The following is a 27,134-nucleotide window of genomic DNA, read 5'->3' on the forward strand; positions in this document are numbered from 1 at the left end:
TTGTTTGTATTTCTTTTCAGAACCTTGGACTATTTGCAATACTCCATACATTTTACTCCATAGCTTCCAGCAGGATATTTTTCATGCTTCCTGTATATTTTTGTGTATCTTTAATTAAGGTCTATCTTTCTAGTTTTTACTACTTTTTTAATTACACAGGAATTCAAAAGTTCTTTCTCTTTAAAATTAAAAATATCTAAGCAAAATTTACAGATAAGGCTGAAGATCTTCAATTCCTTTTCTATCCCTTTTCCCCACTTTGACCAAACCCCCACTCCCCAGCTAAGCCAACTACCCTTACGAATTTATATCTTTCTAGACCAGTACTACCCAATAGGTCTTTCTGTGATGATGGAAATGTTCTAGATCTATCCTGTCCAGTACAGTAGCTACCAGCTGCAGGCAGCTGTTGATCACTTGAAGTGTGGCTAGTGTGACTTAGGGAACTGAATTTTCAATTCTGTTCACTTTGAAATAACTTAAAGGTCCCTATGTGACTATTATATTGGACAGCACAGTTCTAGACCTTTACTTATGCTTTTCTGTTTACCCACAGATGTTTGCTCAGCTTTGATGTTTTTATTTTCCATATTTGCTTTATAACCTCTAACTGCCTTCATACTGAATTTGTGAAGTTTTCTATTCTAAAAAGAAATTTGGATCTCAGTAAGTTAAAATGCTGTGTTAATTATGTTCATTTTTGGCATTGATTTGTATGAACTCTTAATAGTGAAAAAAACAGCTATGTCAGGAAGCTGAAAGTGCTGTGTCAGATAGGATTTTTGATCTTTTGGTCAGGATGACTCATTTGTCTGTTATCATGCTTTTAGTCTAATCTAGGACATTTTGGGTCAGCTGTTTTCCAAAATGGCCATAGGCTCCATTTACTAACATACCTTTATCATTATGAATAATCTGAGTGTTGATATCATGATTCTTGGCATTGTGCATAGCAGCTAAGAGAGTTAAACGCTTTAATAATGTTTTCTGCTATTTCAACACTTTATGGTCATTGTTAGAAACAATAATAGGTGTGTTTTGACACTGTCATTTTGTACAGTTCAGAAAATCACTTACAAAAATCACATTTTCTCCACCCCCAAATAACCATGGAAAAAGTAACTATTCTTTTCAAATATGTTATTATTATTGCCAAGCTTCTTAGCACAGAGGTTTCACTTTAACAGGAAGTTAATCAATTAACCTTACTTTCATCTTAAAGTGTGTGATTCTCTAATGTTTTCATTTATGTTTGCTTTAGTGACTTTAAAAAATGTTTTTATTGATTTTAGAGAGAGTAGAAGGGAGAGAGAGAGAAACATTGATTGGTTGCCTCCTGCATGCACCCCGAACTGGGATTGCTCCCACAACCTGGGTATGTGCCCTGACCGGGAATCCAACCAGCGACCTTTCGGTGCATGAGATGACGCTCAAACCAACTGAGCCACACTGGTCAGGGCTGCTTTAGTGATCTTTTAAAAATTGTTAGATTTTTAGAGATATTTGAGAGCCCATAAGACTAAAATAAGGGTCTCAGGCAAAAGTTTTGTATGGAGTAGGATAACAGAGAGTGTTGAGGATGTTGTTTGAACCACAGTTTATTTTAAATGATTGCTGTAATGACCAGTTGTAATTGTTAGGTAGTCTCAAAAGATGAACTAGGAGCATGTAAGACTGAAAAGAGGTTTGTTTTCTTTCAGGTGAAGGTTGTTGATGAACGGAGGTATCGGAAAGTGTTTGAAGATAGTGTACGCATTATGGACAGAATGGAAAATGATTTCCTTCCTTCCTTAGAAATCAGCAGGAGGGAGGTGAGCAAAAACACAAGCCAGCCTCTTCTGCTGCCCATGGTGGTTAGCACAGGAAAAACCATGTGACTTAGAGAAGGCAACAGAGCAAAATGGTGGAGACAGTATCTGCTGAAGTCAGACTGCCTACATTCCAGTCCCAGCACTGCCATTTAGTAGATTTATGACCACGGCTAGTATCTAACCCTTTTAGAACTACAGTTTCCTTTTCTGGATAAAGGGGTAGTTGTGAGGATTACACAAGTTAATACATGTGAAGCTCTTAAAACAGTGCCTGGTACAAAATAAGCCCTCAGGTTTTAGCTACTCTTATTTAATATTTTAGAGTTGCTGACTAATTCATATCTCAGGAACCCTGACCCAAGGTTAGGTTATCCTGTTAGGATCCCAGGAACAATCAGAGTAGCCTAGAGAAGTAGCAAGGACTGCCTAACTCCTCTGCTGGTGTGAGCTTAGTAATATATGAGAGGGGATAGTGTACATCTGGCTCAGTTGGTGAGTGTATACGGCAGTTGCATACCTGGTTAATAATTACCTCATTCTTTATTTATATTTTCTATGGAATAATCCAACTGACTTACTTCCCCTACTAGTGATGCATGTTTGTGTCTGTCCTTCCTCAGTTTGTGTTTACCAATGTGAAGTTTCGGCAACTACAAAAGGAGAAGTTTCGTATCACCAACAATGGACAGGTTCCCTGTCATTTTTCTTTCATCCGAAAGCTTAATGACAGCCAATACTGCAAGCCATGGCTTCGGGCTGAACCTTATCAGGGCTACTTGGAGCCAAGTGAGTTTTTCCTTTACCATTGTCTCTGCTTGTGATGTATCATCTCCTCATGACTCCGATATCCCCTCCCTTTGTTTAACTTCTTGTTCTCTAACCACATGTCTCTTACCTTCACCGTCAGTATATTGGGATACCTCTTTTGTGTGTCCAGTCTCTGCTTTGTCACTTGATGATTTTTTAGAGGATATTTCTTCTGTTATTTCTTATCCCCATTTTGTTTTCCCATTGGAAGTTTCTTTTACCATGTGTCATCTCTTACATTTTAGATGAGACAGTAGACATTTCCCTTGATGTGTATGTCAGCAAAGACTCTGTGACCATCCTGAACTCAGGGGAAGATAAAATTGAAGATATTCTTGTCCTTCACCTGAATGGAGGCAAAGATTACTTTTTGACCATCAGTGGAAATTACCTCCCCAGTTGTTTTGGTACATCCTTAGAGGCTTTGTGCCGAATGAAAAGACCAATCCGAGAAGTTCCTGTTACCAAACTCATAGACTTGGTAAGAAACATCCTAAGATATGAACCTCCTTTAGATATACTTTTCACAATACTTAAGTGATGTCCTCATTGTCTCTTTACTTTCTTATTTTGTCGGGGGGTGGGGTGGGACTGTGGCGGGCTGTCATGTGATAAATAAAAATGAGACTGTCACTTACTCTAGCACTACTTTCATTAGATTAAGCCTAAAAGGAAAGAGGAAAGGGTAATCTGTAATAGACTCTTGTCAAGAATATAATAGGTAATATTAAAATCACTGAATTAGATTAAAGGTTCCCTTCTCAAAGATATGATGCTTGTTTGTTACCCTCTTCATACTTCCAAGTCACTTTTGTATAAATTGGCATGTATACGAGGTACAGTAGGTGGGAGAAGCAGTATTATGCTCATTAAACATATGAGAAAACTGAGGCACAGAGACAGTAACTTTTCCAAAGTGGAATAAGTTAAGACAAATCTATCATCCAGATTTTCTGACTCCCAGTCCACTGCTCCTCGCTATATCTTATCTAATCTAAGTCAAACTTGGCTGCTTATTGCAGCCCGGGCCTGTATGTGAACCTCAGAATGCCTGCCTCAGAAGCCCTGGGGTCGTTACGCAAGTGCAGGTACCTCCCCCGACCTCTGGCAACAGAATCAGAATCTCAGGGTGTGAGGCCCAGGAATCTGCACATATCAGCATTCCAGAAGATTATAATGTTCACAGAAGTTTGATACATGTTTAATGTGACTCTCTTAAGAAAGGAAAGGTGGAGGATTTCCCCTTCCCTGTCACTAAGCTATAATATTAGTGTCCTTATGGAGGAAATGCTTATATTATCTTTAGGAACATACATTGATTTAATAACAAGTTCATCCTATTAAGTTTTCTTCTAAATGAATGTATTGTTGGATTTGTGTGCAGACCTCTTTAGGCTATAAAAGTATATCCTTGATCTTTTGCCAAAGAAAAGTAGATGACGTGACAGCCCTGCATTATCACTACCATTAGAATTCACTTGATCCTTTTGCCTGGCCAGAGCATGATTGTATCATTTAGCTAGAGGGCTGGGCCAGCAGGCAGACTGCTGGCTTGTCTGCCTGTGATCTGTTCTGTTGCCATGGAATTGTTTTAGCTATGACTCAGATGGCAGATTAAAGTACTTGAGTCCAGTCCCAGCATTCTTTCTTGGAATTACACGTGTTTCCCTAGAGCCCTTATGACTGAGGGTATTACCCCCGTCCAAGAGAAAACCATTTTCTTCAGAAACTCATATCCTGACATTCTGTTATTTTTCAGACTTGTCTTTTCTCCTACCAACATAGTTCTGTCTTTCAAATTTAACATTTAACCTTTTAGAATATATTCTAAATGAAGTTGTTTTTCTTTTTCTCATACCCTCTTATCTCTATTCCAAACACTATTTCCAGCTTTCTTTGTTTCAACTTTTTATTATGAAAATGGCAAATGTGCAGAAAAATTGAAAGAACAGTACATCCCTGGCCAGGTGGCTCAGATGGTTGGAGCTTCATCCCGTACACCAAAAGGTTGTGAATTCAATTCCCCATCAGGGCACATACCTAGGTTGTGGGTTCGACCCCCGGTCAGGGCATGTATGTGAGGCAACCAGTAGATGTTTCTCTTTCATGTCGATGTTTCTTTCTCTCTGCACCCTTCCTCTGTCTCTGAAATCAATAAAAACATATCCTCAGCTGAGCATTAAAAAAAAAAAAGAAAGAAAGAACAGTACAATAAACACTCACATGCTTTACATACATACAGGAGTGGGGTGGGCAAAAGTAGATTTACAGATGTAATACAAATAAATCATACAATAATTTTAAATACTAATACAAGAATAAACTGTTGTGTACTCACAACTATAAACCTACTTTTGCCCACCCTTGTATATATAGAGAGGGTTTTTTTGTGTTTTTTTGTTTGTTTGTTTTTTGGCTTTTCCATTTGAAATTGAGTGGTGATATGTCACTTTCACCAGTGAATATTTCAGCCTGCTTCTCTTAAGGAATAGGACAACTTGTGTATAAGCACAGTAGTACCATTATTATGCCTAAGGAAACTAGGCAGTTCATATCTAGATTTCTCCAATTGTTCCAAGAGGTTTTTTTTTGTAGCTTTCTTAAAGCCAAAATCCAATCTGGTTTCATACAGTACATTTGGTGAGATCTTCAGTCTCTTTTAGAGCAGAACAGTTCTCCCTCTTTTTTCTTTAATGGAATTGAATTTTTAAGAGACCAGAACAGCTGTCTAGTCAAGAATCCACCATTTCCAAAATTTGATTATTCCCTCTTGATAATTTTTTAAACGTATCCCTTTTTTAAAAAATATGTTTTTATTGATTTCAGAGAGAGGAAGGGAGAGGGAAAGATAGAAACATCAATGATGAGAGAAAATCATTGATTGGCTGTTTCCTGCATGCCCCACACTGGGGATCGAGCCCACAACCCGGGCATGTGCCCTGACTGGGAATCGAACCAGTGACCTCTTAGTTCATGGGTTGATGCTCAACCACTGAACCATGCCAGCTGGGCTAAACTTACCCCTTTAAACTCCCTCCTCCCACCTATTTCCTGTAAACTGGAATCTAGCTTTACTTTTGGTCAGAGTTGGCAAAAGCATTACAATACCCACTGTAATTGTCCCATATTAAAGTGACTGGAAGAAGCTCAACAAGCATACAAATTAAAATTTTTATTTAAAATATTATCAGGTAATTTAACCATGTTTGACCATGAATAGGAAGTAGCCAAAATCTTTAGTGGAATTAATGGCTCTGTAGGAAATCCTTTCCATCTTTTTGTGCACAAATGATTCAAGGTTTAAAAAAGTAGAACCCTGATCAATTTTTTCATTACAAAATTGCTGATTTCTTATTAAATTGTATGTGTGTGGTCGTCATTTATTCTTTTAAAGCTTTTATTTTGTAGAATTTAGGGGTTGATTCTTTTCACAGCCTGTTGCATTTTTGCATTATTAAATTCCTGTATTTCATTGATGGGAAAATTATCCATATTAGTGTTGGCAGTAAACAAGAAATCTAACATTATCTGTACCCCAATTGTATTACCTTTCTCACTCTTGATTTTGCCCTTCTGAAATGCGTTGTTCCAAGTCTCAAGATGATATATTTCATATCCCATGAGATGATGCTATTAATAATGGTACCTGTTGTCATCTTTGTATTATTTAATCTAAATTTTGAGTGAAATCAGACATGAGTTCAGTGCCTGTGTTGACTCTCCACGTACAATTTCAGAAAGATTCTTATGCCAAACGCTCTTGGCATGAGTACTTTCATTCTTCATTCCCATCTCAATGACAGTGACTTTGCCCCTCTAGAATAGTTGGGATTAGCCCAAGTGGCAAGCAGGAGAATCTGTTTGTAATTATTTTTATTCTTTTTCAGAATTAAGATAAGACTTTTATGGTTTATTAAGATTAGCATATAATCACCAGTATTTACTTATTACACATTGGATACAAAATACTATGGAGTTTATGTGGTAATGAAAGTTTTCTTGTATGTACAATATGGCTAAATTCTAAATCAAGGTTAATAGAGAGTTCGGTTAGAGATAATGTAAACATTAACCACCTTTACTGGCTAATGTCCAGTGTGTTTGGGAAGTCAATATTTTGGAATGTCATTTAGAATGAGAGTTATGGAGCTTGTAATTTGTGTTAATAATAGATTCCTTTCCTGAGCTGTTTATTCAAGCCCTTATATGCTATAAAAGCTTATTGATTAACCAGCTAATCTTTGTAAAAATCAATCTCAAAATCAGCCTATTTTGGCTTTAAGGAATATTTCATGCTTGTAGCATTAACATAACTAGAAATTAGTTCAGCACCTAAGAATAAAGTGGACTCGGAAAGTGTTTTGGGGTGTGTCATAGAAGAGTTTTGAGTCAAGTCCCCAAGTATTTAAGAAACGTGTACTAATATATTAGGTAAGCAGGCTCTTCCAGGCATAAGGGACATAGTACATTAAGGTTAAAAGATGAAAGTTATAAGATTTCCCTGGGAAGAGTGTATATTAAAGATAAGAGTGTGTGGAGCTGGTTAGGTAGGGTGGGGACAGGGGATAGAGAGTCTCAAAGTCAACAGATGAGTTTATAGAAGAGCCAGAGAGCATCTAGAGCCAGCAGGAGGCTTTGATGAGTGGTGTGAGCTTGTAAATGGACATATTAGGAGGAACATTCCAGTGTTGCTTGTAGACTAGACTACAAGTTTGTAATTTGTGTTAACAATAGAAATCTTGTGATTTTTCACTTTTACTGTTAACCTTAATTCACTATGCCCCTTATGTAGAGGAGACCAGATTTGAATGCACCAGGTATGTTTTAAGGTTTGACTTGTAAATACAGAGATGGGACAAGTTGAGTGGTGGGTAGACAAACTGTACTTGCTTGGGGACATGTCTATTAGGAAAATAATATCAAAAATTTAAAATAACAAGAATAACAACTTGGTGGTTAATTCATCTCCAGTGATTTCTCTACTAGGTGTTTCCTTTGTATTACTAATCTAACCACCCATTTCTTATCCTGTTAGGTGTATGATTTGTGTTTCTTCTCTTTAATTTCACAGGAAGCAATCCTTTCTAGAACTTCAATATCATTCAGTTTTCTGATTTTAATTTCTAAATTTGAATCTGCCTCTAAATGACTCTTTTACATTATTTTAGCTGCATTTACTACTGGGAAAATTCTTCTCAGGGTAAATGCTGGGGTAAAGAATGATTTGCTATACATTTGTAGTGTGCCAATGTTGCCCCACTGAGGAAATCCTGAACAAGGTTCCCTTTTTTAATGTGGTCAATGGTGTAGCCTTTTGCAGAGAGTGGGCAGGTCAGTTGAACTAAGGAATTAGCAATAACCATAGGACTGCCTTACGAGTATGCTGTTTGTTAGTGGGGGCTAAGTGGTGCTTCTATTTTCAGACTTGAGCCTAGTGTTGAAATAACTAATTTACATCCACTTTATGCCTGTAGCCAGGGCAGTAAACTCACAATGTAAATCTACTGCCCATCTAATCAAAATCCTTTTGATTGTTCTTTCAGAGATTGCTCTTGTGCATACATTCTTTTTTTAAAAAAAATACTATTTTTCGATTTGTAGGTAAGGTGTTTACTCTCTCCTTGACACACCTTGATAGCTTTTTGACATTCCCTTTGCCTCTGTATCCTTATCCTTTCATTTCTTCCTCTTCAGGGCTATCAGCTTGGTCTTTCTGTAATACAACTTTGGGGCCTGTCACCTCCTTGTTTAAAGGTAGTCAGTGGCTCCCCCATGCCTGCTGAATGCAATACAAATTGCTTTACCTGGCACTCAAGGTCCCCCAAAGTCTGACTTCAACACACCTTTTCATATTTATTTCCCACTGTTTTTGTCAACATCTTCCCACGCTCTCCACAAACCTGCTGACTAAATTTTCCCTAATCTCACCTCATTATTTACCTTCTCTGCACCATTGTTTACTTCTGCCCCTTACACTTGTAATTTCCTCACTCCATTGATACCCTTTAACACTCTGTGAATCTTTTAAGGGCTAGTTAGGTCCCATCTCTGTTGTGAAATGTCCCCCAGCATTCCCATGTGAAAGCTGTTTCTCCTTCCTTTGAACACTGTTTTATTTGTTTGTTGGTTTTAACCATTTACTGAGAACTCATATTTGTAAATTATAACAGTATCAGGCCATAAATTCTGGGACTTGTCACCCCAACTCAGTTGCAAAACCAAGAGAGGGACTGTGTCTTTCTTCTCTATGGCCTCATTTTCCTCCTCCCCACCCTCCAGAGGCATTAGCATAGTGCCTGGTACTGCTAGTGGTTGCTGCTCAAAGAAAACTGCTTTGAGGGCCTAGTTTGACAGGTTAGTATATAAAAACTCTGCCTAGTTTTGCTCATCATATCATGTGGCATGTATTCGTGGGAGAGAAAATTGAGTGTGTCAGACAGGCTAATTCTCTATTTATTACTAAGTAGTCTACACTTGTTTTCATTTTTATTGAATTTATTGGGGTGACACTGGTTAACAAAATTATATAGGTTTAGGGGCACAGTTTTACAACACATCATCTGTATTGTGTGTTCACCACCACAAGTCAAGTCTCCATCCGTCACCATTTATCCCCCTCCCTTTACTCTCCTCCACCTCCCTCTACCAACCCTCCCCCCTGGTAATCATCACACTGTTGTCCAAGTCTGTGAATTTTTTCTTTTTTTTTTTTTTTTTTTGCTCAATCCCTCCACACCTCCATCCCACACCGCCCCCTACACACACACAGCTGTCAGCCTGAATGAGTCTGTCTCTATTTTGCTTATAAGTAGTCTACATTTTTTAAAAGCTTCTGCTCCAAAATTGTGTTAAATTAGATGTTTGGCACTCAGAATTAACTTTGAAATTAAAAGGTATTACAATTATCTATGTATTTAAAGAGCCAGGGTCGTAACATCCACAATGACCAGAGGCTCAACCAAACACCAGGCTGCATGTGGGCTGAACTGCTGACCTCTCGGAGAGAGAGAGAGGTGGGGCTGATCAGCAGCGGCAGCAGCTGCTGGCAAGGCCCAGAGAGAAGCAGGGTGATCAGACCCTGCTTCTCTCTCCAGGCCTCACCAGCAACCAAGCCTCTCTCTCTCTCCCAGAGGTCAGCAGTTCAACCTGCTCGCCAGCAGCCTGGGGCAGCTGCTCATCAGCCCCACCTCTATGAGCAGGCCTGGAGATAGGCCCGGAGATGCTGACTGGCATAGAAACCGACCAATCAGAACCAAATCTGGGTAAACTGCGAAGGCAGATCCTAAGGTGGGGGCTGAGGTGGAATTTTAAGGGCAATAGCTGTTTGGTGTAAGGTGTAAGAAAGTGATTCAATTTTTTAATGACCAGTTTGGCAGTATAGTGCATATGGCTGGCTATCAGTCCAGATATAGGGATTATGTGTTTTTGTCTGCCAAGAGCATCTCCTCCTGCTGAAAAAGGCTTCTTCCCTGCAATTTAAGCAATCCTATTCTATATAATCTATCTATACTAATAAAAGGGTAATATGCTAATTAGACCGGGTCAACCAGCCATCTTCCAAACATCTGACTTCTTTCCGGACAAAGCCATGGTGGTGGGGGCCGAGGCAGAGGCAGTTAGGGGTGATCAGGCCAGCAGGGAAGGGCACTTGGGGGTGAGATCAGCCCGGCAGGGGAGGGCAGTTGGGGGCGAGATCAGCCCGGCAGGGGAGGGCAGTTGGGGGCGAGATCAGGCTGGTAGAGGAGGGCAGTTGGGGGCGAGATCAGGCCGGTAGGGGAGGGCACTTAGGGGTGATCAGGCAGGCAGAGGAAGTTAGGGGTGATCAGGCCAGCAGGGGAGAGCAGTTAGGGGCTAGTTCAGGCCAGCAGGGGACGGTAGTTAGGGGTGATCAGGCAGGCAGAGAGTTTAGGGGCAATCAGGCAGGCAAGGGGCAAGGTAGGGGTGATCAGGCTGGCAGGGGGGCAAGGTAGAGGCGATCAGGCCGGCATGGGGGTAAGGTAGGGGTGATTAGGCCAGCAGGCAGAGGGGTTAGGGACAATCAGGCCGGCAGGCAGAGGGGTTAGGGGCGATCAGGCAGGCAGGCAGGCGAATGGTTAGGAGCCAGTCATCCTGGATTGCAAGAGGGATATCTGACTGCCGCTTGTCAGACATCCCCTGAGGGGTCCCAGGTTGGAGAGGGTGCAGGCCAGGCTGAGGAACACCCCTCCGTGCACAAATTTTGTGCACCGGGCCTCTAGTCTATAATAATAAAAGTGTAATATGCTAATTAGACCAGACTGCTGAACGACCTTCAGGACGAAGCCGGGACTATAAGGGCCAAGGCAGCCCCAGCGGCTGCGAGGGCTGAGGCAGCCACTGAGGCAGCCACTTTGGCTGCAAGGGCCTAGCCCCACACAAATTTTGTGCATCGGGCCTCTAGTAATACTATAAATACTATATACTTTATGAAGCACTATTACTCTGATTATTTTTATTTCATTTTATATGTGGTATTTAAAAGCCCAGGTAAACCCTGGAGAGCATTATGTTAAGTGAAATAAGCCAGGCAATGAAAGAAAAATACCACATGATCTCACTCATTTGTGGAAAATAAAGATTATAACCTGATGAATAAAAATATAGATACAGAGGCAGTAAAGCACCGAACAGACTGTCAAATTACAGCGGGAATGCTGGGGAGTGTTGGGGAGGGAGGGAAATAGATCAACCAAAGGACTTGTATGCATGCATATAAGCACACCAATGGACACAAGACACTGGGGGCGTGGGATGAGGGCATGCGACAGGGGGTAAGGGAGGCTGGGGGAAGGTCAATGGGGGGAAAAAAGGAGATATATGTACTAATATATGTAACACTTTAAACAATAAAAAATATTTAAAAATAAAATAAAGTAAAAGCCCAGGTAAACCCACAAAAGAATGTTTAATTCATAATATATCTATTAATACTAACAACCTACCCACCATATATCATAGTCCTTTGGGGGGAATGCACTCAGCGTTACCACTCAAAATGCCAGAGAACATACTCCATCGATCCCTCAGCCCCAGCACATCTCTGATACCAACATGAGACAAGATTTCTCCTTTTACTATTAGACCTTAGATGTGTGATTTATACTTAAGTTCTTTTTTTAAAAATTATTATTTATCTGTTTGTTTTTTAACATCTTTTTTTTTTTAAATCCTCAACTGGGTTTATTTTTCCATTGATTTTTAGAGAGTGGAAGAGAGAGGGAAAGACAGAGAGAAATATCAATGTGAGAGAAACATCGATTGGTTGCCTCCTGCACTCGCCCTGGAGCCTGCAACCGAGGTACGTGCCATTGACCAGAATCGAACCCAGTACCCTTCAGTCCGCAGGCTGACGCTCTATCCACTGAGCCAAACCGGCTAGGGCTATACTCGAGTTCTTGGTGGCCCATGGCAGGATTGGAAGGATTCCTGTTGGGAGTTGCTGGGCAGGTAGGAAGAGCTTTGAGGGACCCAGGCCTTCTGCTGGCCTACCGTCCCACCACCGCTGGGTTTAGGCTGCTTCTCTGTTCCTATGAGATAAATTTTATTATCCCTGTTTTAGAGATGAAGAAACTAAGGATTTACAAAGTTTAGTAACTTGCTTAAGGTCTGTACAAAATTAATAAGAGAACAGAGATTTGTGCCCAGGACTAACACCAATGCCTGTATTCTTTCTGCTAACTATGCCGCCTTGTAACTAGGGTTTCTCACTGTCTTTAGCCTGCTATGGAGTAGCATACGTTCTCACTGCTTTTCCTTGCGTCTCTGTCCAGGAAGCAGTCAGATTGTCCTTTTTGAGTTGTCTAAGGGAGCATAGTGTTAATGACTGGAGTCAGACCTGAGTTCTAATCCTCTCAGAGCCTCAGTTTCCTCATCTGTAAAGTGGGGATAATACCTACTTTGCACACATGTGCAGAATAAATGACATTGTGTATGAGCACTTTGCACAGTTCCCACTATATGGCAGAAGCTCCCTAAGTGGTGGTTCTGTAGTTATTATTGCTGTTACTGGATTGTAATAATAACCCAAAAGACAGATGCTTAGAAAACTTTTTAATTCAGCACTTCTTCCCTTTCCCCTGCTTTTCTTTTTTCCTCTTATGTCCTATAGGATAAACACAACAGGGATTAAGATGGATGTTCTGGCCCGCAAATATCTGAAATAAAATTAATTTACATTTCAGAGGGACCTCCATATCTGGGGACTCTAAAGTCCTTTGAGGAGGGGAGTGGATATGAGGAGATGGAAAGGAGTGTGGCTAGCCAGGGTGAGAGGAATGGCAGTTGAGAGGAGAGAAACTTACCACCTCCTTCTGAATGACCACCATCAGGCTTACAACCAGATTTTTCCATCGAAGTGGCATTAGGGCAGGGACGGGGGAACCTTTTTTCTGCCAAGGGCCATTTAGATATTTATAACATCATTCACAGGCCATACAAAATTACCAGCTTAAAAATTAGGCTGCTATATTTGGTCAAACATTTAATTAACTCACCCCTAATGCCTTGGCAGGACCAGACCAAATGATTTCAAGGGGCTTATATAGCCCGCAGGCCAGACGTTCCCCACCTCTGCATTAGGGTGAAGCAAGAAGCTGCACAGTGCAGCAGCAGGGCCTGCCTCCAGGCAGCATGGGAAAAGGAAACATCAGGGGCATTCGACCAGGTCAGCTGGCAGCTGCCAAAGGACACAGAAGTCTAGAACTGCACATGAATGTTTCTTGAGTGATAGTCTCAGTAAACTGCACAAAAATTTAATATGCATAATAGAGAACTTTGCATATGAGAATTGTTTCACTTTCAATCATGATTTATTTGAAGAATTTAAAACTGTTTAAAGCTAGTTGAGTTCTAATAATACTGATCTGTTTCTAATTCTGTAAATTAATTCTAATAATTTTCTATCTGTCAATGACTTTCTTTTCCTGCTCTGCTCTCAGGAAGAAGACAGCTTCCTAGAAAAGGTAATGCAATCTATGCGTTTCCCTGTGCTTGATTAACATTTAACTGTGGTCCTTGGAATTTGTCCCTAGGTTTTCCCATTTCAGAGACCTCTGGCTCTGTAAAAATCCCCTAGAGCTGGCTTTTAGTGTGTCTGAAATACAGGAAAGATACTTACTCTACCAGTCAAGTCATTGAGACCCAGGACATAAAAGTAATAGGACTCAAGGTTCCATACCTGTATTTTTGAAATGAGAAATAACTAAAGAGCTGTTTATACATCTGAAAACTCATGAGATAGAGGAAGGTACCACTTAGCTGTCCTCCATTTCCAATGATAATAAAACCAAAAGTGGGTTACTCTTGCATTAAGAGTGACTTGGGTCTTCCAGGTGGGACCCAAGTGCGGTGGTGGGGCAGGGGCTAGCAGCTCCAGTGGCAACCATGTTGTACAGTGGTTTCTCGGTGCCTCTGATCATGATGAGCATGTTCTGGAGCATTGTCGGCCTCCTGGTACCCTGGTTCATCCCTAAGGGTCCCAACCGGGGAGTTATCACCATGTGGTGACCTGTTCAATTTGCTGCTATCTCTTTTGGATGATTGCAATTCTGGCCCAACTCAACCCTCTCTTTGGACCACAGTTGAAAAATGAAGCCATCTGGTATCTCAAGTATCACTGGCCTTGAGGAAGAAGACCCGCTGCCCACTGCTCAGCCATTAAGGTCAGGACGTGAATTCCTCTAGATGTGCAGTCACCTCCACACCTGGGCCACCATCCTTGGCTCGCCTGCTCTGGCCATCAGCTGCCTTAAACACGCATACCACAGTTGACCATCTTATTCTCCAGTGTAGTATTTTCCTGTTAGATTTTTTACACTTTGATGAATTATATGCCTCCTTAATCTAAACTGTGCTGACGCCATCAAATGTTTAGGCACTCCTCTGAGACAGAAGATGTTCTTCTGGGAAACACGGCACTCTCCTTGGGACCTGTGGATCTGAAGATGGCTCCTGCCTGCTCATGACATGGGAAGCAGTGACATATTTAAAAGCTGTCACAAGACAGTAAAACTCCAGTGCGGCAGCCAGTAGCAGAACATGTTCAAGGGGAGATCTGTCCCGACAGAGTTACACCAAAGTATATTTTCAGGATGACTTTATTACTTTTGCCATCTTTCGGAATAAATTATTTTTCTGATTTCTATGGAAAAAAAGATATTTGGGATTAGTGATAATAGTGATTAATTACTGAAAGAATACCCAGATCTTGTCAAGAAATAGAGCATAAGAATAAAATAATAGAGCTGAAGGAGTTCCTAAGGGGTCATCTGGTCCCACTCTCTGCCTTCGGACAGGGTCAGGTGTTTTCTCCATTCTGCTGATGAGGCAACTAAGGCCCAGCACAATTGAAAAACTCACCGGAGTCATACTGTTCCTGACATCAAGTGTGTCAGGAGTGTGGGGCAAAGGAGACTAGAATCAGGTCTCCTGAATGGCTAGTGAAGCGCTTCTTTTGTGCCTTTCCGCCTCTTTGAGCTGGAGAGTGCCTGGCTCCATATAGGGCTATCAAGTAGAGAAACAGGGGCTTGAAAAACATTCTTAAAGCACTTTCACACAGTCACTAATGTGACCTCCACATTTGGTGCAGTTAAGACCTTTTTGTGGTGGGGATGATGTACTGTTTTTTTTGTGCGTTAGTTATTAGCACTAGTGTTACATTGTGTGGGCTCATCACACACTGAATGTGTCTCGTTAAAAGAAGACAAAATGTGCCTGGTTTCTCTTTGAAAGTTAAGAGCTCAGGATAATTTGTGGACTTTTTAAAAAGTGTTATTTCTTGTGCATGAACTTTCTCTAGACTTCAGAGACCACAAGTGTGACATTTCTTATTATCACACATGAATTTTAAAATGGATAGTGGATGGTGTATATAACCTACTGACATTTTATTAACCTTTTTAAACCACTAAGGATTGTGACGGTTCTGCTCCCAGCCTTTTCCTGTTAATAGCAGGCCAGGCTCTGTCTTTTCATCTTGGACAGTGCCTGTGTTGCCTTGATGCCTTAGTGCGGGGAAAAGTGCCGATTGGCTGTCAGATTTTTTTTTATGAGTATATGAATCAGTGCTGAATAATTTGTATATGGTAAGTTTGGTGGCATCTTCTACAGAATCTGTACTTGTGTTGTATTTGGTCCAAAAAGTGAGCAGAGTGCATTATGGACAGTGTTTTGGCTCAAGTACCATGTGGATGCCTGGATTCAATACTCGCAACCAGAAGTTAGAGGATGAGCCACTGTTACAAGTTCTGGCAGCTCTAGGGAACGTGAATATAAAGTAATAGAAGCCTGGGGGGAAAAAAGAAAGAAAGGAAGCAAAATAAATGTGAACAAAATAGATTTTAAATGGTAACCAGCTGTCATGCTCCCTTCTCTTTCTCATCCCCCCCAGAAAGACACGGGGGCTTTAAAAGGTCACCAGTGCTTATTGAAGAACAAAATGTTAAGAAGAGCCCTTAGCTCTGCTCTGGTGTACACAGTCTCTGAAGTAGTAAAATGTTTCTTTTCTTTCCCTTAAAGCTACATGGCTTGAGGGTTGTACATGGAATTTACAGAATTTCCTAAAGTTGAATATACATAATATATGACCATAAGCTGGAGGAGGAGGATAGGGAAAAGATACAAAAAAAGTTGGTCACAGTTTTCTCCACTAGGATTTTTCTGAAGGCTGCCTTCAGATCCCTTTTAACCCATTTCAGACATCTTTTGATATAATTTATATTTGACTATATAAACATAAGAAAATTGAGTTTATTCACACACCATTTTCAAGTTCAGATTTAGTTATTGATCCAATTTATGTCACTTCTGTGTTTTTCCTTTTAGATTCTTTTAGGAGAATTTAACAGATAGTAAGTAGAAAGATAGGTAAAAGGAGTCAAAGCCCCAAGAAATGTTTGCTGAGCTATTAATATAAAAAATAACTTCTGGACTCAGACCGTAGACTTTTCATTGTATTTCTGGCTCTTGGTATGCTGTATTCAGTTTACTATGTTTGGATCTTAAGGCTTACGACTTTTAGTGCCTTAAGATTAGACCTTTTGTCAAGCCTGAAATAATTCATGCACGTAGGTCTAATGTGAAGAATTGTATGGAATTCCTGAGGACCAGCGAACCTCATTTAAATCAGCAATGAAAACTCTAATATTTGTGATAAAACCTGAAAGAAGAATAAGTTAAAAGTCAACAAAAACCTAAGTAGATGCTGCTCTCTCAGAGTACTGTGTTGACAACTGCAATTTAATGGTCCACAAGTCTCTGTGGTGTGTGGACTCTACCGTGACCGAATCGCTGGAGTGCTGGTTCTCAGTGTCACCCTTGAAAGGATTTATAGCACACAGTGCATCCAAGTGATAAACCTAATAAACCCAAATGGAATGCTTAATGGTTAAGTGAAGCATCTAGAAAAGGAGATCCTTTAACTGTGGGAATCAGTATCAAGTACCTTCTGACCAGGGGTGTTTCCAGTGAGCGGAGGAAAAACACAAAAATATTAACAGATGAAGATCAAGTTGTTCCCATATAAGCAGAATTTGGAGAGTAACAGACAAAAATTTTTATTGAGGCCCTTTTGATTCTCATCCTTTTTAATTTCTTAGGAGAAATCCCTTCTGCAGATGGTTCCCTTGGATGAAGGCACAAGTGAGAGACCCCTTCAGGTCCCCAAGGAGATCTGGCTTCTGGTAGATCACTTATTCAGATATGCCTGTCACCAGGTAAGTGAGAGTGGGCCTTCTCTACAACTTTGGAAAGTATGTGAGTCCAGTGGGAAATGATCAGACCTCACAGCAGTCTAGAGCTTTTAATTGTCCCAAGATACCTCCACACAGCAACACTGTCAGATCGTCTGGGCACATGGAAGTATCCCTATTGACAGATGTGAGAGCTAAAGCTTGCAGGTTAAGTGATTTACCTAAGATCAGAGCATAAGCATAGTGGCAGAGCTGGGTCTCCCGGCTGCACATGCTTTTCCCTGGACCACTGTGTACCTGAGTCTGTTATGCCTGCTTTTGCTTTCATGTAGGCATTGCAGATTTTAAAGTTTAAAGCAAACTTCAAGCCCATTTTTAAAATTTGGTCTTCATTTTTCTTTTAAATCCTATCTAATATGCTAGTCACCCCCAACCTATTTCCCCCAAAAAGAGAAATCTCTTGGAACCAAATTGAGCGGCAAGGTTTGCTATTGACATGCCATTTACTCCTGTCCCAGCATTCCATAATACAGGTCTTGCCCGCTATCTGGAGCATTCCTATGAAAACTTTCATAAGCCAAAATGGTGTAAAGTGAAGAATTACCATTAATTTATATGAAAATATTTTTTAATGTTCCCAGACCTAAAAAATGACCTACCAAAGCATACCAAATAACACATAAAACCTAAAATAACACTAACATACAGTAAAATCAGGAATGCATAAATAAATGGAGATGAAGCACAGATGCTCAAAGACAGTTCAAAGCTATGGTGGCTTAATGCTGAGATGCTGATGCTGGGTGTGGTTCGTGGGGAAGGAGCTTGTCCAGGCCACTCTCATTGCTTGGGTGTGGGATGCCTGTATAATAGCTTGCTGCAAAACAAACACTGAATGCTATTTTTGTTTTCAGAAAAGCAAAAAATTGTTTTTGGATTGCTTTCAGTTAGCAAAAACAAGTACTAGCATGGTTCTTTTGTAAAAGTAAAGTGGCATAACGTGAGCTTTCAGAAAATGAGGGTACCTGTATCAGTGTTTGAATGTGGTTCTACTGGTTAGACTCTGTCTTCTACTTGTCAACATGGTAGAAGTGGGAACACCTGGTTTCCTGATCTAGCCATCTAGTCCTCTGCCGTATCTGGTACAGGCTAAAACTTTTGAAGATAATTTTCTGGTTTGAAATAAGATTTTACACAAATTATAGAGATGACAAAGAGAGCAGGCACCGTTGTCACACCTCCATTCCTAATCATGAATATGCACACCATCCTTCCCTTTACTTCCTGCTGCTCTCCTGATCCCTGGGTAGTCTTCAGAAACTTAGGATTATCTTGCCTTGTTCCATCCCTTGTGACTTCTTTGGTAGGAGGACCTGTTCCAAACCCCTGGAATGCAGGAAGAGTTACAGCAGATCATAGACTGCCTGGATACCAGCCTTCCCGAGAAAATCCGTATCCTTTTTGACAAAGGCTTAGGAAGCTGGATGAGTACTTGGCCAAGCTCTTCTTCCCACCTACATTTGATGTTTGTGCTTCCATCTTTTCTTTATACCTGTCTTTTGTTTTATTTTTTATTGTTTAAAGTATTACAAATAGTAGTACATATGTCTCCTTTTTCCCCTATTGACCTCCAGTCTCTTTTATTATAAGGTAATCATTGACTATACAATTGTTTCTCAGTTTCTTTTAAGAAATTTTGACCTTTCTTTGTATCATACTCTTATTAAAAAGAATCAAGGGTAAATAACAATGACCTTTTTAAAAATATATTTTTATTGATTTCAGAGAGGAAGAGAGAGGGAGAGATAGAAACATCAATGATGAGCTAGAATCACAGATCAGCTGCCTCCTGCACGCCCCACACCGGGCATATGTCCTCACCAGGAATCAACCTGTGACCTCTTGGTTCATAGGTTAACACTCAACCACCGAGCCACGCCAGCTGGGCAATAATAACTTTTAATAAGTACAGAAAATAGGACCCACAGCACTGGTACTGTTCTGCTTCAATCAATTTATCATTCCTGCCACCACATGTCCTGTCACTATGACAGGGAGGAGGATGGAGCTAGTTTCTGGGACTGATACAGTGTGGACTGTCATTCTGCAGGCTATCTTCCCCTGACTCTAAAGATGGCCCAAACCTCTCAAGGGTCTGATCAATTTTGTCACAACTCAACTGCAGTGTACATGGACCAATAAAATAATCAATCTCCTATTAGGATCAGTATGCCCTGAATAAGAGGAAGAGAGCAGTTGTTGAGGGGAGCAAATCAGGTGTGTCCTTTTTCCTGGAGTTCCTTTCCCTTGACTTAAGTCTATCCAGCTGGCAGTAATCACTCTGTGGCTGAAGCTCTGCTCATTTTCCTGGAAGCCCTGCCAGAGCCTGTCATCTGTTATGAGCTGTATCAGCGATGCCTTGACTCTGCTCAGGATCCCCGGGTTTGCAGACAGGTAAGTTTTATTGCTCTGAGGATGTGTTTGGGGCAGGCTCCCCCATAAAGAAACCATTGAGTTTACAAAACCAGATGGGCAGCCAGGTACATGGTAGGACAGGTCTGGATCTGTTTTTCATGGCTTGACACCAGCATTGAGAGTTGGGACCCTTAAATTTTAGGTTGTGTTATCTCCTATTATATTTTGCACCCTCTTCCAGTTGGCCCATTGAGTAGGGTAGATACCTCTACTGTGGCATAAGCTTATGGAAGCTGATCACACATGGGATTCTGGCTGACACTACTTGTGAGCCTTCTTTTTATCTGCTTGGTGTAGCAATAGCTGAGAATACCTCTGAATCAGATTAGTGAGTATTGGGAGGAGCTCCCATCCATGCTAAATTACATGGCTGAGAAAACTATTCAGCTTGACAGATGCCATGGGTACCTGCCATTTTCCCATCATGAGGAAATGAGAAAAGACAAGATTAATACCGACCTGCTTGTGATGTGAGGTATCCATGTGAATGTGTGATGATGGCATGGCCTGGTCATTGAGTGGACAGGGGCCAAATAGCATGACCATTATGACTTGGAAATTATTAATGGGCAGGTACTGTGTTGGTCATGAGAAAATCAAGGAGGGTTGTGACAGATGAATGGGGTCCTATAAAGATTGGATTATAAACTACTTTTATTGCAGCCATGGGCTCTTCTTACTACCTTCTTCCAACTGTTCTCACTACCTACCCCCTTTTTAAAAAACAGGTGATTTCCCAGCTTCCAAGATGCCATAGAAATGTTTTCCGTTACTTGATGGCATTCCTTCGAGAACTCTTAAAATTCTCTGAATACAACAATGTCAGTGCCAACATGATCGGTAAGACTACCTAATAAGAGTGGCCACAGTGGATGTTGATCAGAATGTCCTTAATGTCCAGGCACAAGACAGTCACTTCCTTCCCACTGCCCCTATCCCCTGACCCCCACCCCCATCCCTGAGGCTTTGCTTAGGTTGTGTCTGACAGGAGTTTTTCCCTTTTCTTTCTCATGCCCTCTAGCTACTCTCTTCACAAGTCTTCTCCTAAGGCCTCCACCTAACTTGTTGGCAAGACAGACTGCAAGTGACCGCCAGCGTGCTATCCAGTTCCTTTTGGGTTTCCTGTTGGGAGGCGATGAAGACCAATAAGCCCTTTCTCTTAACTACTCTCCAAGATTCTAGAGGTGGAAGATTTTGGACACCAAGTATTTCAGAGTGATTTGCAAAGTCATGTAACAGGAAGGGTCTATTGCAGAATTTTGAGGCATGAAAAAGGAAGAGTTTCCTAATCCCTTCCTTGACATATCCTACACAGTAACATACTATTAGACTTATATTGCCAAGCCAAAGTTACCATATTTTGGTGTTTTTGTGTTCTCTCTTTATAAGACAAAGAGTTCTGTATTTACACTCCTTTACCTGGGGATGTGTTTATTGTCCCCTGCCCAGCTGTCATGATTGTCCTTAGCACCCTAGGCCTAGATTCTGTGATGTTCCTGTTCTAGGCCTACAAGCACTACTTGGTATAGCTCAGACTTGTGTGTAGTCCTTCCTCTAAAGCACTTTTGCCCTACCATCCCCACTTCGCCTCTTTGCACTCTACTAGTGCTATCACATCAAAGGAAGTCAGAGTGAGGCTAGTGACTCCTTGGGTGTCCCCAACAGTGAGTTAACGTTCTACATGTTTTTGTTACATGCATTTGTGCATTTCTACTACAGTGGTATCCATATGTATCTGTAACATTGGCCTTTTCATGGATCTGCACTGGGTGGAACCATATTCTCTTGTCTCAGACCTCATTTTGTAGCAGAACTTTAGAGACTATTAGAAATAACATTCCATTGATGTGAGAGAATCAGAGTGGAAACACTTAGAGTATTCACAAGTGAAAACATTCATGTTTGACAGGTCCTGCTTCCTACCATCCCTTCTTTTTTTCAAATTTTACATGAGAACTATGGGACCCATCCCCATAGTATCCACTTAGAAACCCTTACACCACATTAAAAAAGCTAGTCTGCACCCGCAAACAGGCCTTTTTAGAGATATTTCTCCTCCCCCCCCCCCAGCAAGAGTACTGAGGATTGAGGATAATTCTGGGAACTCCCTCTCTAGTCTCCTGACGTACAAGGGGCCAGTGTCGCCCCATCCCTCATCAAGGCTGACTGCACTGTACAGCCAGCTCCCTTTGGCTCCCAGCCACTTTGTCCAGTGCTGTTTAAGAGAGATTGTGCAGTGGGGCCAGCTAAGCACCTTTCTCTGCCACTCAAAACAACCCTCTGCACTCTTCATTTACTCAAGCTCTGTAGGGCAGCCTTTAAAAAAATTTTATCTATGTCGGTTGGCAAACCAGCCACTGACTGCAAAACTACCTGATACAATTGGCTTCCTCTTGGTTTTCTTTCATTAAAACCACCCTGAGTTAACTTATTCTTGCCTGTTACTATTAAATCCAAGGAGCCTAATGGACGGGCATTGTGTCCAGAGTTAGGCGTTGACTCCTAACTCTGGCACATCAAAGGAGAGAACCAAGAGAAACAGCACAGCTGAATGGTTCTCCAGTTCCACCATCTAACTTGAGTTTTTTTGGGGAAAGAAGACATACATATCTTGTGATAGACTGGTTAAACCCTTTCCTGTCTGGAACTTACGGTACTAGGAATCAAATTACTGGTGCCAAATAGCTTCGGATCTTATAGATTAAAGGCTAGGTGTTGATGTAGTCAATGGAAAATAGTGAACAGAACACTTCTGTCATCTCTACTAGGTCAGAAAGCGATTATAGGTGAGGCATATTATAGAAGATGGGCAAGGTCATAACACAAAGATAGAGCAGTGCCTGTCCTGGGAACTGTGTGCAGCATCCTCACTCTTTCCTCATAAGGCAAATGCACTTAGTTCATTGCCTCAGCCTTTTTTTTCCAGCTCTGGTCCTGAGATGTATACATGGTTGAGAGTTTTAGACAATCTCTAGGTAGGGGAGACAAGAAATAGAGCAGACATAAGAGATCTGCCTCCCTACAGTGCCTCTAGCACCCCAACCTCTGATTCCTAAGTACCTCCAATGTACTAGTCCATAACACCTCTGAAGTAAGGAGTTCAGATCTAACTGTTAGGGAAGGACCTCATCTTTGGTTTTAGGGAAGAAACAGTTCAAACTTATGTGGTAATGTTGCATTAGTCTCCCTTTCACTGTTTTCTGATTCTTATTCTGTAATTGTTTGTTACATTTCTCAAACATGTTTTGGTCACTAAGCAAAGCTGCTAGTGGGATTCTGTATTTTGTGTCATCTTTTTTATTATAATTTATTGCAAATTTTTTTCTGAATAAATATATGTTGTGTGAAAAATCTTAAGTGTGATCTTGGTGAGGAAGAACTGAGGAGGGAGCCTTATGTCCCTGGGCCCAGCTGATTGTTGCAGTCCCCACAGCTATGCCTGTACTGTCATTTCCTGTCTTACAGGGAAATATCAAGAGTTCTCAGTATATTTGCCCTTGGACAGGAGAAGCAGCTGCATGTTTTCAGAGGCTAATAAAGAAGTCAGTGCTTTCAGAGGCCAGCCAAGGATCCTTATTTTAATCCTGGGGATTCAGGCAACAGAATAATCTGTTAGGAGAAGGAATGTTGATACTTAACGCACATAAGTGTCACATCAGGTCAGGTCATGAGAACTCCAGGCCCAGAAATCTGACAAATCCCAACGTACACATTTTGTGAGAACCCAGCTGTCCTTGCCAACATAGCCTCAGTAGTGTCAACATATCTCCAAAAGAGCCTGTTTTCACATGATTCATTTTGCAACTTTTGAAAACCAGTTTTGAGCTTTATCTCTTGGGGTGACGAAGTCCATAAATTCAATACTTGGGAGAGACTCTAATATGAGCTCTAGCATTTTAGGAGGAAACCCCTAACTTGAGCATTATATCTCATTCCCCTGCTATCTGCATTATGAACTTGCACATTCTGATTCCATTTCCTTTGAGACTAAAGAGGCCTCTGCTGGAGGTTTCTTCTCAACCAGCACCCTCTTCCAGTTCCTTTTCACTGTGAGCTTGACCCTGATGAATGTGCTGACTCAGTGTTGTCACGAACAGTGTTTCTAGCTCCACCCAAAGCCTTGGCAGAAGAAGGAGTTTTTCTGTTTGTTTTGGGGTGGGGGTTTCCCCCCAGTGGATGGAGACTGACACCCAGCAGTTTTTTACACAGCAGCAGGCAATGTGGTGGAACAGCCTCAGTGACCGCCTTTCCAGATCTTAGAAACTGCATCCCCGGCTGCTGTTCCAGGAGAACCATTAGGGCCTTTGACTGCAGGGCAAATTAAAGACCTGATTCTTGGTGTAGGGGCTTAATCACAAGGAACAACAACAGCCTGTAATTATTGGAATCGAGAGTCTAGGTCAGTGGTCGGCAAACTCAGTCAACAGAGCGGCAAACCGCAGCTCGCGAGCCGCATGTGGCTCGCGAGCCGCAGTTTGCCAACCACTGGTGTAATCTAATAATCTAAAGCCACACTCTACCTCCTTAAGTTCACAAAGTGTTACAGAGAAAACCTTAGTGATGATCTAATCCAGTCTCATTGTTCTGATGGGCAAAGTCAAGCTCAGAGGGGACAATGAAAAACTTAAGATCACTTAGGTTTCATGTGAATGATTGCACAGTATATACATACTCCCCGCTCCCCCACCCCCCAGTAAAGCCAGCCATACAAGACCTTGCAAAGAACCTTTCAAGCAAAGCAAAGAGCGAATGCAAAGGTCCTGAGGCAGCAAAGCATCTTGCCATTTTTAGGGGACAGCCAGGCAGAACACGGTGTGGGTAAGGGGGTGCTGGATGAGAGGTGGGCAGGGGCTTGATAACTCGGGCCTGTGGGGCCCAGGGCAGGAGGCTGCCTTTCATTCAACGTGCAACAGGAAGCCATAGATGGCCCTACTCAGGAATGACATGATTTAGGCTCCTTCCCCTAACCTTAATAATAGTAATAATAACTAATAACTAGAACTATCACTTATCCCAGGTGGTGTATTAATACATTTTACCTCACCTTTGGCCTTGACAACCACCTTATAGAGTACTACTGTATCCCACTTTCATAGGTGAGTCTCAGAGAGACTAACTAACTTGGTACTCAGCTAGTGGCAGACCAGAATATGACCCCAGACCAAAATTTGACCCTTAAACACAGCCACTATCTCCCCAGCTTGAGTGGAGGTGAAGGTGGGGATGCACCTTAAAATTCCTCTCACCTGGACGGCCAGTGTGGCTTAGTGGTTGAGCATCAATCTATAAACCAGAAGGTCCCAGTTCAATTCCCGCTCAGGGCACATGGCCAGGGTTGCAGGCTCCATCCCCAGTGTGGGGTATGCAGGGAGCAGCCAATCAATGATTCTCTCATCATTGATGTTTGTATCTCTCTCTTCCTCTCTGAAATCAATTTTAAAAAATATTTTTTTAAAAAAGTCCTCTCTCTTCTAGCTATATCCCAAGATTTCAAGTCAGCTGGATAACCTTCCAGGAGCTCAAATTCAACCTGACTTTGAACCTGATCAGCTTCTCCTGGCATCCTCTTTCCTCCTATCACCCAGGCTTGAACCCTTGGTTATTTTTGGCCCCTGCCCCACTTCTAATCAGTCACCAATTGCAATTCAACAAATAGTTATCAAGCACCTGCTAAGTATAGGCCACTATGCAAGGTTCTGAAGGAAACCTAAGTGAATAAGACTGGTCATAAAATAAGACATATGATATTTTCTTAAAGAAGGAAGGAAGAGGAAGGTGAGGGGAGAAAAGGTGTGATGGGGCATCCACAAAAAAGGGGCCAAGGTCAGGTCCTTTATCTGGTCCTTCCTTTCCATTGCTTACTTCCCACAGTCCACCACCAAATTCAAACCCTCATTACCTCAGGCCTAGTGTAGTCCCCTTCCTTTAAAAATTTCTCAACTACAGTTTACATTTAATGTTATTCTGTATTAGTTTCAGGTGTGCTACATAGTGGTTAGACCGGTGGTCGGCAAACTGTGGCTCGCAAGCCACGGTTTGCCGCTCTGTTGACTAATGAGTTTGCCGACCACTGGGTTAGACAGTCATACTTTACAAAGTGATCCCCCAATACTTCAAGTACTATGGCCCCGTACATTGTTATTGCAATATTATTGTCTATACTCCCTATGCTATACTTTACATCCCCGTGACTATTTTGTAACTACCAATCTGTACTTCTCAATCCCTTCACCTGTTTCACCCAGCTTCCTAACCCCCCTACCCTCTGGTAACCATCAGTCTGGTCTCTGTATCTATGAGTCTGTTTCTATTTTGGTAGTTCACTTGGTTCTTTAGATTCCACATGTAAGTGAAATCATATGGCATTTGTCATTCTCTAACTTACTTCACATCATACTGGGTTATCCCTTTTAACCCTTTCTCACCAATTTCTCAGCTGCCAGTAACTCTCCCTTTTAGTCTATCCCACACACATCACTGCCAGACTAACCTTCCCAATGCATTGCTTTGACATCACTCCCCTAATCAAAATGCCTCTGAGGCCCTAGCTGGTTTGGCTCAGTGGATAGAGCATTGGCCTGTGGACTGAAGGGTTGCAGGTTCGATTCCAGTCAAAGGCACATATCCGGGTTGCGGGCTCGATCCCCAGTAGAGGGCATGCAGGAGGCAGCCAACCAATGATTCTCTCTCTCATCATTGATGTCTCTCTCTCTCTCTCTCTCTCTCTCTCTCTCTCTCTCTCTCTCTCTCTCTCTCTCTCTCCTTCTCCCTGCCGCTCTGAAATCAATAAAAATATATCTAAAAAAAATCACCTCCAAGCCCCTTAACCCCACTTACCACAGAAGTTTGAATTCTTCATCCTGGTATTAAAGCTCTCCTTGACCTCTTCGACTCAACTCTCTGAATCTCCCACTCGACTTCTCATGCCCTCACCTTCCCTAAACTCACAGACACTTTCTGCTTTGGCTCAGTGTGTGCCAGCCACCTGGAACCCTGTAAACTCTATCACTCTACCTGCCCAAACCCTATCACACCCAAATGTTACCTTCTCCAGGAAGTCTTTCCCCAGGACTCCTCTCTACCCTGAACAGCTAGAACCTTCCCTTTGCACCACAATTTTAACACACCACACACCAAAGGGTATTGCTGCCCACTCTGGGACTAGAGGATTTGTGAAAGTAGAAACCAAGCTGAGTATATTTTGGGTTTCCACGTGTTGCCTTGCACAGAGCAAGTGCTCAACAATATTTGGTTAAAAATAAAGATTGTCCCTCAAAGCACTTAAAGACGCAAGTCATATGCAGTTGGTGTTCCTGAAATGTGTATACATTTAATT

At 41.6% G+C, this 27,134-nt stretch overlaps 1 protein-coding gene across 1 annotated transcript in view; it reads left to right on the forward strand.

The window, feature by feature from the left end:
• OCRL (OCRL inositol polyphosphate-5-phosphatase) overlaps window positions 1–23,140 on the forward strand; it is a 36,553-nt gene extending 13,413 nt beyond the window's left edge. Inside the window, exons 12-19 of the mRNA XM_080653641.1 lie at window positions 1,701–1,811; window positions 2,432–2,597; window positions 2,864–3,099; window positions 17,231–17,347; window positions 18,691–18,775; window positions 19,650–19,777; window positions 20,527–20,638; window positions 20,820–23,140. Of these exons, the coding sequence (XP_080509767.1) occupies window positions 1,701–1,811; window positions 2,432–2,597; window positions 2,864–3,099; window positions 17,231–17,347; window positions 18,691–18,775; window positions 19,650–19,777; window positions 20,527–20,638; window positions 20,820–20,947 (1,083 nt within the window). The 3' untranslated portion in view covers window positions 20,948–23,140. The remainder of the gene's footprint in view (window positions 1–1,700; window positions 1,812–2,431; window positions 2,598–2,863; window positions 3,100–17,230; window positions 17,348–18,690; window positions 18,776–19,649; window positions 19,778–20,526; window positions 20,639–20,819) is intronic.
• Window positions 23,141–27,134: the final 3,994 nt, after the last annotated feature.

Source organism: Plecotus auritus (genome assembly GCF_963455305.1).
Source record: "Plecotus auritus genome assembly, chromosome: X".
Classification (NCBI taxonomy): Eukaryota; Metazoa; Chordata; class Mammalia; order Chiroptera; family Vespertilionidae; genus Plecotus; species Plecotus auritus.